This window comes from Drosophila guanche, unplaced genomic scaffold (genome assembly GCF_900245975.1).
Source record: "Drosophila guanche unplaced genomic scaffold, DGUA_6, whole genome shotgun sequence".
NCBI lineage: Eukaryota > Metazoa > Arthropoda > Insecta > Diptera > Drosophilidae > Drosophila > Drosophila guanche.
The window spans coordinates 2,317,995-2,330,319 of record NW_022995752.1 but is presented as its reverse complement, the minus strand read 5'-3'; the positions used below and the strand labels follow the sequence as shown (position 1 = coordinate 2,330,319).

At 43.1% G+C, this 12,325-nt stretch overlaps 2 protein-coding genes across 2 annotated transcripts; both read right to left on the bottom strand.

Moving 5' to 3' along the window:
• Positions 1–415: 415 nt before the first annotated feature.
• On the bottom strand, positions 416–2,171 carry LOC117587691. Its single transcript, XM_034278586.1, has 2 exons — positions 1,878–2,171; positions 416–688 (listed from the first exon to the last, which is right to left on the bottom strand). The coding sequence occupies exons 1-2, from the start codon at positions 2,109–2,111 to the stop codon at positions 521–523; spliced, it is 402 nt and encodes a 133-aa protein (XP_034134477.1). The 5' UTR covers positions 2,112–2,171; the 3' UTR covers positions 416–520.
• Positions 2,172–9,434: 7,263 nt separating this feature from the next.
• LOC117587672 lies at positions 9,435–11,261 on the bottom strand. The gene has a single exon (XM_034278564.1). The coding sequence runs from the start codon at positions 11,186–11,188 to the stop codon at positions 9,566–9,568; it is 1,623 nt and encodes a 540-aa protein (XP_034134455.1). The 5' UTR covers positions 11,189–11,261; the 3' UTR covers positions 9,435–9,565.
• Between the last annotated feature and the right edge of the window lie 1,064 nt (positions 11,262–12,325).

The window sequence follows — 12,325 nt, the reverse complement described above, 5'->3', positions numbered from 1 at the left end:
CAGATGTGTTGGCAGGCCTGTCTGTCGCCGTTGCAGCCACAGTTTTTCCCTCGTCTCTCTGTGTGCGTGTGACGCGTGTAACGTGGGGGGGGGGGGGGGGGGGTATTAAATTAATTAGCAATTTGCACGACGGCAAAGCCGGTAAAAAGTGAAAACAGCAACAATTGACTGGCGTGTGGGGCAAATCACGAGAGAAACAGCCACAGAGGCAGAAACAGGAGAAAGACCGATTTTTAGATGCAAATCTGCTGCTAAACAGGTGACTGGATAAAGGATACTTAGAAGAGTAAGCGCAGAATGCAGCGGAGGAATGTAAGTTATTATGAAAAAGTTAGCTCTTTGTTTGCATAAATGATTTCTTTAGCAAAACCCCTAAGACTTATCCTCCTTTTAGGCACAATCAAACACTTTCGACTTAGACTAGAATTATTTAATTCTCCCGCCTAAAATGTTTATCAATTCCATTGTCTAATATCATCAGGGTAATCCAAGAGTCCCAGATTATTTCCTCCGTGCATCACTAGCGCTTAAAAGCCGTGTGTGTGCTGCCACTGTGTGTGTCCTTCAACAGTGTCCTGTAGTGTTTGTCCATATCCATTTGGATGCCATACGGTACCGGATACATGATGGGTTTGCGCTCCTCACGCCACTGGGGTGGCAACATCAAAGGTCCAAAGGATTTATCCAACTTGATGCCGCACCTGCCCTGATACTGACGGAAGCGTTCCGGTTTGGGCATTTTGCCATGCGGATCACGATAGTAGTCGCGATATCTCTGGCAATCCAAATAGTATTGATCGATGCGAGCGATATCCCCATAGTCCACCATATTGAGTCCTGGCAGCACATAGCCCACAATGGCTCCACGCTGCACGCGACTGTTCTTCGACACAGCCAACATGTCCACCTCAGGGATAATCATTTTGTTTGTTTGTGTTTATTAATTGGAACAAAAATTATATGTTTTTGTTTTTGTTTTTGTTTTTTATTTCTTATGCGTATCGAAATTTTTGACTGTGTGCCCTACGAGTTTGGGAAGTAGAATGAGATTTAAGAAAGGAATTTCAATGATGGCTATCAAGAACCTTTAATTCAAGACCTACTTTGGCTCTGAGGCTGAATAATCTAAACATAAAATAACTTCAAAAAATAAAGGCTTTCATAATTATTATTAATAATTTTTGGTTTTTTTTCTATGGCAGAACTTTTTTTAAAGAAATTTTAAAGTCTGGTATTTTTTTGTTGCGGTTTTTTTTAGAGGTGCGCCTCTTTTAATTTTACATAACTTAATTATCTTACATCTGGTTGAAATAAACCTAAACTATAAAGCTGCTGAATGCATCTATAAAGTGTACCCAAGCAAGCACTTTGTGGTTTTAGCTTACCGTTTGAAAAATATTAAACGTTGAAATGCAAATGCTGGATCACTGTTAGCTTTATTTTTGAGCAAACAAAAAAATCATCAAGTAATCATTTTTATTTTCTTTTGCTCAAAAATAATCATTAAGAATAATTGTTATTGCCGATAATTATCCGAAAACCTTCAAATTTAATTATCAAATAATTAAGTAAACAGTAAATGGATTTGGAAATATATTAATATACTAGAATTCTTTTTATATTGCTTTCAAAATTTTTTTTGTATAATCAATTCAATGTTCAACAAGTGTAACCATTAATCGTAATAATAATTAGCTAGTTCCAGTGGTCTATCGTTTAAATCCCGTATGGCTGATAGGATTATAGGTGCCCATCAACAAGGTTCTATAGCTCTTCCTCGAGTCCATGGGGTGACCGTATTCAGCCGGATAAACAACGGGCCTACGCTCGACTTGCCAGCTGGGTGGCAGCAACAGATCCCCAAAGGATTTATCCACCTTGACACCGCACTTGCCCTGATACTGACGGAATCGCTCCGGCTTGGGTATCTTGCCATACGGATCGCGATAGTAGTCACGATGCTTTTGGCAATCTAAATAGTACTGATCAATGCGATTAACATCGCCATAGTCCACAATCTTTAGACCAGGAATCACATAGCCAAGGATCAAATTACGCTGCACGCGACTGTTTTTGGACACAGCCAACATGTCCACTTGGGGAATATCCATGTTGAAAGTAAATAAATTATAGGTTGAGAGAATAAATATGGGTTTTAGAGTTTTTTGTGGATCAATGTTAGCTCTACGAGTTTGAGAGTTCGAATGAAAATTGAAGGATTAGTCAGTCAGTCTATGACTTGTATGAGAAATCAAGGCCTTCTATGGCTCAGCCATAAGTTAAACATATTTAAAGCTTATTTCGAATAATTTTATTGAATTTTCCACTCCGTTAAGTGCCATTCTCTAATTAAAAGACAAGAATTTGCTTACTGGCAGGCGGCTGGAGTACACAAAGTGCACACGAGCATGTCCTTGGCAGAAACTAAACAAAAAAAGCCATTGATCCATTAAGTGGAACCAAATGCCTGCACGCAATCAATCAGAGTCTTGTGTTGGCTTTTGTTTGCTTTCGCAGAGGCAGAAAGTCAAGGAAAAATCCTTGGCAGCAGAGGGGTTCACAAAGGGTCAAAGAAATGTGTGTCGCCTGGCTTCAATTAGCTTTTGGCTTTTGTTTCTCTCGATTGTCTGCCATAAATTGCAGTGACCAAGAGGAACTCCTTAGAAGCAATTAACATTACGTAAGCAACACAGAGTGGAACGTGGGGCGAGGCGGGAGGAGAAAATTATGCCCAGCAATCAATTGCAAAAGTCCTTACACACTTCGGGGGGAAATCCGATTCGATTGACAGAGTCAAGTGCTACGACTAGCAATCGTTCAACTGTTAATAATCAAATATCTACTACGATGTTGCTTCGTGGCCGTGGCCGTGCCAGATCTTCCCCAAGGGGACTTGGGACTCGGACTCGCTGACTCTCTTGACTGTCGCTTAATCAGCTGTCAATTTGCTTTATTGACGTCGTTGGTATTCGCGCGGAAAGCACAACACCAACAGCGAGATAGAGAGAAGCCCCTATTCACAGTTTCGCGCTTTCGTTTCCCTGCTGTTTCTGCTGCAATCTGGCAAATAGAAAATGGCAAACATTTAATTCTCTGGCAAATTCTGGCCAATTAGCCGGTTCAAAAGCGGATGGCGAGGGATAAAACTTGAAATGAGCAAAGAAAAAAAGCCAGCGAAAAGCAGGGATAATGGCTGTCATCAGCAGCTCTGGTGATTATGATGAACTTTAAGCATAAGAATGCCAACATATTTATCTTTGTTTCACCTCTCTTTAAGTTACCAAATTAGTACGAAGTCGGTTATCCAACTATTGGCTGGGTTTGTGCTCAAAATATTAATCTAATTATCGCACAGACTTGACAGTTGATTGATGGGCCCAGGCCACAAGACAAGTTCAAAGGCAAATGTGGGAATTTATGCGCAATAAGCCATTAAGTCGAGGTGATTGATTCCCACTGGCCACTGTGGCGTCCCTTAAGTTCAATCAAAACTGTTAGTGGCAGGCGCATCTTTATGATATGTTCAAACATAAATCATGCATGAATGTGTGGCAGCAGCAAAACGAGGCACAGATTCTAGCGCAACTCCTTGAAGAGCGAGCCACTAAGAGACGCCAGAAAATTGCTCAACAAATCAATCAAAAATACAACTGACAGCAACCGTGAAGCGAAAGTTTTGTAGCCACACAGGACAAAGCACACAGTACATGCAAATGAAATAGGAAACTAAGGTAAAGCTCTCTGACTGCTGAGCCTTGAACCTGTTGAAATACCCAAGACAATGATGGGCGCCCATCATGGGTTCGTCTCTATTATTTAGGCTCAAGTGCCCGTCGAGTCACTTCATCAAATTTTAAAGAAAAAGCAAACCCAGTAGGAGACCCCAAAATGAAATATTCATGGGGTAACCTTTGCTTTCTGTGAGTGTTTCTTAACCCCAAAATGTGAATAAGCAACAATTTGAATAGTTGAATAATTAACCAAGTAGTTACCAGGGGAAAGCCACTCCACTCCATTGCCTTCCATTATTGTTTTTACCTGCAATAATAATAAAATATCAAGCATACGCCATGCCATGCCACGTGTGTGTGCCCCATCATTTGAATTGTAATTGAATTTTATATTCACATTTGTTAATTTCCTAGAAGCAACTACATCTCGCCTCCGCCTTGGCAACTCAAACATAAACTCAAATTATTTCAACTTCCCATCGACTTCATTATGGGCACCTGCACACACACAGCATGGCTGGGTGTAGTCTGCAGTCTGTAGTATGCCTGCCACATGCCACATGCCTCATCTTCTACTGGTTCTGTGAATTTTCACTTTAATTGCCAGAGCTGCTCATCTGTTTACTTTTAGCTGGTGTGGCACGAACCTACTCAAGACTCAAGTGAAGGTAAGGTAAAACTCTCAACTGAAGGTAGGGAAAACTCTCAATGGTGTATTGCCCCTCCTTGCACCTTTTTCTGCCTCTCTTCGTGCCTCTCCCACTCTGCCGTTTATTTGCTCTGGGAGAACGACTGCGCATATTTTTGCCTGCAAATTAATTGGTGACATTTACAGCAACAAAAACGAAGAAAAAAAGTAAAGAAAAGAAAAGCAAAAGCAGAAGCGTATTAAACAAATAAGAAAAGAAAAACATTTGTTGAGTAGACGGGTTGAAACGTCCGCCCTGCCCCCTGAACGGCTCTGCCTTTCGGATCGCTTTTCTTTTTCTTATTAATTAGGAAAACTCTGTGTGAAATGTTATTTGTTTTGTTTGAGTTCAAGTTTGGTTAAGTGAGCATTTGTTCAACTGTATCGGTGGGTGGGAAAGAGGCAAAGTAGAAGCATTAATTGTAAGCAGATTGAGCAAGTAATTTCCCTCACTTGATGATTGGACTTTTGGGGGCCAACTTTTCTGTTGATTAAATGCTGTTTGTGCTTTGGGATTATGAAACTGCCAAAGTTACCCAAAAATGGCAGGAATTTCCTTGCTTAAGGCCGCCACAAAATTATGCCTAATACATTAAAAATATTAAAATTGAATAACCATCACGTCAGACCACATTCGTCGAGAGCTCCATTTTGCTCTGCCACGAATCCTATATTTGTATTTATTCACATGAGAATACATGAATCCCTGTAATGATATTTCTTGCATTTCTTGTAAAAAGCAATTTCAAACTGGCAAAAACTGAAATCAAAGCCACCAAAAAAATTGTGTATGGTTAGCGCTAGGGCTAGATAAATGCACAAAGTACAGTGCGATTTATAAATATATACCAGGAATACATTTCTAGAAATTTTCGAATAATTATTGTATACATTTTTCTGTCTGATAAATACAATAATTCAGTATAAAAAGACATTAATCGTTTACAAATCGATTAAAAATCATTATAACAATAATTTCTGCAGCTTTCTTTCAACATGCTTCTACTACACATTAAAATCTCAGCATTGCTTGCTATTGCTCCCGTAATAAAATCCATAAACAAACCTGACCTGTATGAAACGCACTGTACCGTAAATGCTATCCATACTGTAAAAGGCAAATGTCGATTTGTAAACATTTTATGAGCAAACTTTTCACATATCCCATTCCTAATAAAATACAAAAAAACGTTGAGCATAAAAAAATGGCAACTGCATAGCTGGAACGACTTCCTTCCCGGACATGCAGCCATAACGCTGTCGCCTGCTGGTTGCACAGTTCTCTGGAGTCTGGACACCCCCCTTCAGCCACGATGCTGCTGTCAAAATGCATTACACAAATTTTCCGTTTATGGCGGAGTGCAAAAGGTAAAAATTCAAGCGAAAACCGCACATAAAAACTATAATGGCGCTCGGTTAAGGCAAACTGTTTGTCCTACCTTCATCACATGGACACTCCTTGACGATTCTCGATTGTCCTGGTGGAATTTGGAAGGTAGAAGAAACATCTGTCAGCGGCATTCAGTCGTCAGCTCAGACATGCGGGCGACACTCGTGCCACATTTTGGCTACATTCTGTGTCACACACATGCCCGCATCGCATGCAGCTGCAAGAGTTGAGGGTTTAGACTTGAAGTTACCTAATTTTTAGGTGGTAAATAATTAAATATATATTTATGAAACTACAAAAAACTGAAAGGGCACTTTCAGAATTGTCTTCGTGGGCTCTCTACACTTTCTGCTGCCTGTTACATGCAGCTTTATGAACACAAACTACCTCTGAGATGCACAAGCAACGGGCAAAAATCGTATCGAGAACTAGCTGACAAACATGTTCCACTGATGCACATGGACAGGGAGCAGAGACAGGAAACAGAGACAGGGAGTAGCGAGCAGGGAGCACAGGGAACAGAGAGCACAGATGCTAGGAACAGAGAGCACAGAGACAGAGAGCAAGGAACAGCCATGGAACATGGACATGGACACGACTTCAGTTTGGTTACCCCTGCGCTCGTAGCTCGTAAATGGGTTGACATTTCAATCTCTGTCTGAATGTCTGGGCCACTGGCGCTGAGGTGCGATGAGTACAGTGGAGTGCAGTGGATTACAGTGGGGCACAGTGGAGTCCTCTGGAGTACAGTGAAATTGGGATGCCTTGGCTGCTGATGTAATGACTATACGGCAGTTGTGGGTGTGACTCTTGAATTTCCCTATCCCACTCCTCGTAAACGTATTTCGTGCATATTTCACAAAGTTCCTTCCGTTTGTAGCATTTTTGGCAGCCGTATTCTAAAGATAGAGAGCTCTAAACAACTTCCGCACGACTGAATGTGAGTCAATTACAAAATTGCATTTTCCCCCATAACGCCACAGGCAAGGCCAAGGGGTTAAGTCAACTGTCTCCCTCGCTCGTTGTCTGCCAACTCTTTTGTTGGTTTTTTTGTTTCTTTGTTAGTATTTTGTGTAGTTTTTTGGAGCTGCCTTCATTAGGCTAAATATGTGGTGCAGCTTTTACTTTGGGCTAAATTGCCCTCAAACTACTCACACAAAAATTGTTTTCGGGAGAAAATAGGAAACAGCTTGTTTCGTTTGAGAGTTGAGGGAAAAGTTTGTTGTGGAAAAGTGCATGTCGTGCCACTAAAAAGCTTAAAAATATACGAGAAAGGCTATGGGGTTAGGCTTTGAAGGAACATGTTGACTTAAGTGGAAGATTTGGAAACGAAAAGTGCCACAAGTTTAGCTTAGAAATATAAGAAAATGTGTATTAAGGCATAATTCAGTCATTACTGGTTCATAAACTCTTTTAAAATGTACCTTAAATTCCTTCAAAGTATTATAAACTATTCCATAGACTATATACTCTTGAGAAACCCTTCGCCAATCATTATCCATTAACCCAAAAATCTCCACTCAGGATATACATATATCGAACTTTGGGAGTGTTTTCCCCCACGTAAAACCCTGCCCAACGAACCATGTTGGCCCTCAGTTTCTTCTGCAAAAAACCATTAGCAGCGTCAGCATGAGGAGGAGGAGGAGGTCCCTAACTAAGAACAGATCTAACCTGCCGAGGAGAGGCTGTGGAGCAGTGGGAACAGGAAACAGAACTTTTTGAACCTCCTGGACTAAGCGAAGATTTGCGGCTAAGTCACGTAAGGCGAATAAATTTTGTATGACATTGCCGGGCAGTCGAGAGGAGTCAGGATTCAGCAACCACGAGCCAGTACTAGTGAGGCAGGAGACCATCAAAGTAGCGCAAATTTGTAACGGTAATTTAGCTTGGGCGTCCACCGGATTTTAGTGGAAGGGGGAGGATACAATTGGAGGGAAAATTGAGAGGGTCTCAGAATGGGGAGGGTGCTGCTGGCATCCCGATGAAGGGCACTAAGTAGCACAGGACCATATTTCACGCAATGACTACAAAACAGACAGCACACCGACCACGCCCCGTTGGTAACTGGACTTCCGAAGTAACCCCTGTCCACTGCGCCCCCATCAATCCATTAGATGCCAAATTGAATTAAATATAAAAATCTTTTGCACGCAATTGAGAAATGGAGAAAAGTGAAAAATAAATGTATAGACATAAATATGAAAAGAGGGTGAGAAAGATTGCAGTGGGATGGGAGGGGGTAGCTTGTGTAGAGGGGGAATACATTTCGGGACTTTTTACGACTGCCATAGAAATTAAAATGCCATTTAATGTTGGTAGAATATAAATTAAATGGTTTTTTTTTATGTTTATTTCCAGCACTGTCCTTGGCATTTCTAGAGGAGCTGCTGCAGCAAGGACGATTTGCCAGTAAATTGAATTGGCATAAAAGACAAACTGAAAGTTTTCAGGCTTTATGTCTAAGATGTCTCAATTTTGTGCGTTGCCCGAACCGAAACCTAATCGACTTTTGGATGCTCCAATTTGATGATTGCAAAGTCAAAAACCGCGAGATTTTCAGGGGAGTAAGGGAGGAGGAAGAGAAGGAAGGAATGTAGAAAGGCAGAATTTACTTTGTTGCCAATTGTTTATGCCATTTAAATTTGTTATGCGAGAGACATAAATCCCAGTGTCTCCGTGTGGTGGTTTTATGACCAAAGTTTCATTTATGTCTCTCGACACGCCAATTGCATTTGATTAGATTTTTGTTTGCTCTGAAAGTACGTTGAAATCTTTGACAAATTGCCAACCATCCAGGGCTTTGCCCTTAAACAATATTTAAGCCCAAGTTAAAGCCAAATTTTACTCACATTTAAGCCTCAATACCCAATTAATTTGGCAATTCTTTGGGATTGAATTATGGATAAATTGAATTAGAATCAATTACCAATAGAAGCTTGCGTTTGAAGGCAGCCTTAAGGAGCGCCAAAGCCCCTTGAGTGGACATTTCTCTAAGTGCATCTTTGGCTTAGCCTGAGCACGTGCCCGGAAGGCAGGACTTCTGTTTTCACCTGCTGTGTAAATTAGTTATAGCCCTTGGATTTCGCGCTGAGATCGCACCAGATACAAGTGGCCTGCAGTGCTGATTCTACGACATTTAAGAAGATTTATGGCCACACCTTGACATGGCAAATGGGCGCCTGAGTCCGACTCCGCGTCCGAGAGCCAAGCGGAAGCTGCAGTGAGTGCATGGAGTGGGAGGCCAGAACCGTGCTTCGTGCTGGGCAAATTGCCGAAAGTCATTAAGTTTGCGCATCAGTGCAACAGAAATGAGATTTCCCACACCCTGCCACCCACCAGCCACCGAGGACTCGCAGCGGAAAGTCAACGACAACGAGGTCTTTAAGGGCTCATCTTTATTCAATTCCATTTGCAATGGGCCTCGACTGAAGATTGAGCTACTGGCTGGTAGGCTCCGACAGACTCTGGCTGGAAATATAATTATAGTTTAATTTCCGTGCCGAGTTGAAAATGTGAAATTTTGGGCTGGCAGACGTCAACACGTGGCGTATGAGTAACGCATAGCCTTGGACCTCAATCGTCTTGCCAACCAAAAGAGCTGTAGAGACAGTTGTCTGCAGTATTTCAAGCGAATGATTAATCAGTTTAATTGATTGAAGGCAGGGAAGAGCATTAAAGATAAACTTTAAAAATGCAATTTATAGGCCCAATGAAATGCAAAGGAACCCCACAAAGAGCTCTGAAAGCTGTCGTCTAGTGCATCATTTTAAAGCTCACATAGACAACAATCGACACGCAGCAGCAAAAGAGGCTGCAGCGCAGCTTCTTGATGTTCACAGCTCCTCGTCGATCGCAGAACAGCAGCTCAAAGGTGCGACGTAGCAAGCCGGGCTGCAGATCGCCACAGCTGCCAATGGAGGAATCATCCTCTTCGCTGCTGTGCCGCAGCTCGTGTCGACTCATTAGCTCCAGCAGGGGCTGGTCCTGCAACGCCCTCGAATCGATCTCAGACAGATAGTCGATGGTGCAGAGCTCGCGCTCGTGCTCGAGGTTCTGTTCCCGTGTCTGATCCCGCTTGGCAATACGCTCGCTCTGGCTTTTGGTCCGTGGAGCGATCTTCATCCAACCGAACCAGTCGAAGCGTTTTTTCACGGCCTGAGCTCGGACCAGGTGCACCGGCGGCTCATTGGTATCGTAAAAGGAAGTCGACGAGTTGCTGATGGAGAAATATACCGAAGAATCGCTTTCGTTTTCGGTCGCGATTTGTGGACTATCTCGAAGAGCAAGTGGAGGATCATTAGGCACATTCAATTGATCGATGCGATCCAGACGATCCATTAGATTCAGTTGAGCCAGCTCTTGGAAATCGTAGGGATGTGGGGAGTTGAAGGGATCTTGGATGTGACCTTCGCCGTAAGTGGAATTTAGCTGCCATTCTAGCTGTCGCTGCGCCTCCGACTGATCGCCTTGGGAGATTTCTCCATGACCCTCGCGGCTGTAAAAGCGGGTGGCGCCGTAGTTTGAGGGCTCTCCAGGGTATGGCATGTCCTCTAGGTCCTCATTCTCATTCTCGCGATATTGTGCCTCGTTCTCATACTGCACCTGATCTTCAGTTTCAAACTGATCTTCATACCGATCTTCCTGCCTTTCTTCCTGCCGCTCTACGTATCGCTCGTCGAACAGTTCTTGAGACGCTTCCGAGTACCGATTCTCTTCCCTTAATTCATATTGAACATCCTCCTTCACGTGCTCTTCACCCAGATCGATGATTTCCTCTCCCTGTCCGCCCCGAAAACGTGTCGGAGTCCGACGTCCCCTGCATCCAAGTCCCCTGCTGGCGTAGCGCCACAGCGAAAATGGCACTCGAAAGCCAAATAAGTTTGACCGTCGCACAGAGTCCAATGCTCGCTCAATAATTGAGGATCCTTGCTGCTGCTGCTGCTGCGGAACCCTCTGACGCCACAGTGGCGGGTTGCGAGCGTTTCGCATGGATGGCGGCAGGACAGAGGGCCAGTAGGTGCGGTGTTCACTGCTTAGTAGATGAACCGAGGGAGTCGTCATGGTGGAGGCATTCCTCCCGCTCTCTCGCTGGTAAGTACTTCGTCGCTTACGCGGAGCTGTCGAGTGCCGCGTCGGCACCTCCCTGGCATCCTGGGTCCGCGAGTACCCCTCGCCACGTTCTCTGGCGAGCTGTTCATGTACTCGTGCCCTGGCCCGATCCCCAATCACGGCCACCGTCAACAGGCGCTCCACATGCCGCCGATTGGTAAATGTGATGCGACCAACCATTATCCTATAGTCCTGACACAACAAGAAGAGCTCGGCGTTGTTCAGCTGCCGCAGCCGCTCCAGCACGGTCGGCCTGGGCCTGCTCATAGTGGTTGCAGCAAAACAAATACAAAACTGAGAATTTTGAACCTAAACTAAATAAAAAGTAAAAATAATGAAAAGATTTTTAGTCGGTTTGGTTTCAAATCGATGAGCTGTCGTCTCTCTGGGAATGAAGTTAAAATCCATTTGGTTTTTGTGTTCAGTTTTCTCGGAGGCTTAGACAAGTGCCAACAAAGCCGTTTGTGCTGAAGACGTTTTCGGGAAAAACTTTCGATGGTGATTTCCATGTCCCCCTTCAGTGGAAATCCCCCTGAAATCAGACAATAAATTTAAACTTTGTCGCCGGGAAAAACAAGCTGGGCAAAAGTGACAAATGGAAAAGTTGAAAAGTCATCGAGTTTCTGTTGTTGTTGTTATTTTATTTTGATGACCTGTGACTGCATATTCCCTCTGCCCTAACGTAAAGTTTTTACCCTTTCTGCCACCTACAAACACTGCTGCGTGTGTCCCGTGTCCCTCCACTCTCGATGGCGCCCAATGTTGTAGCTGTTTTTCGTCCGTTTTTTGTTTTTATGGAGTAATATTGTATGTGCTGCGGAGCGTAGGTAGGACACAGATGTCACCCATGCCATGGGATAGATCAAAGGGAACCATTTCAGCTTTAAAGAGGGGAAAACAACAAAAGGAAAAACAAAACAAACCACTTCAAACTACTGAAATGTATGGTGGGTTGATTCTGATTTTGTTTAAGTATTCAATTATATGTTGTGATTTTTTTAATCACTTTGCTGCGACTAGAGGGTTTCGTTAAGAGTATCAAATAATTTAATTTAATTTACTCCCCTTTCCTAGGTAGATATCCAATAAATCGGTAATTATGCTTAATTAAATTTACTAAAATTCGAATACAGACTGTTGAATTGAGACAATGGGTGTATTCACGGACCACCAGAATATTAGAGTCTACATCTCGAGGAATCCCAGGTGTGGTTCTGCCTCCTCTATGGCGAGAATCGCAAGTTTCTGAGCTCCTCGGTTATCGGCTTACACGGCCTTTAAAGTTAAATTCCCTTTTTGACTCTTTCTGGGCGCCATCTTTTAGTTTACTTTCAAAGCCTGACAAGCGCCCTCTATGCGAAGGCTTAAGGAATCTAGAAAGCGTTCAGAAAAGCTCGCTGCTAT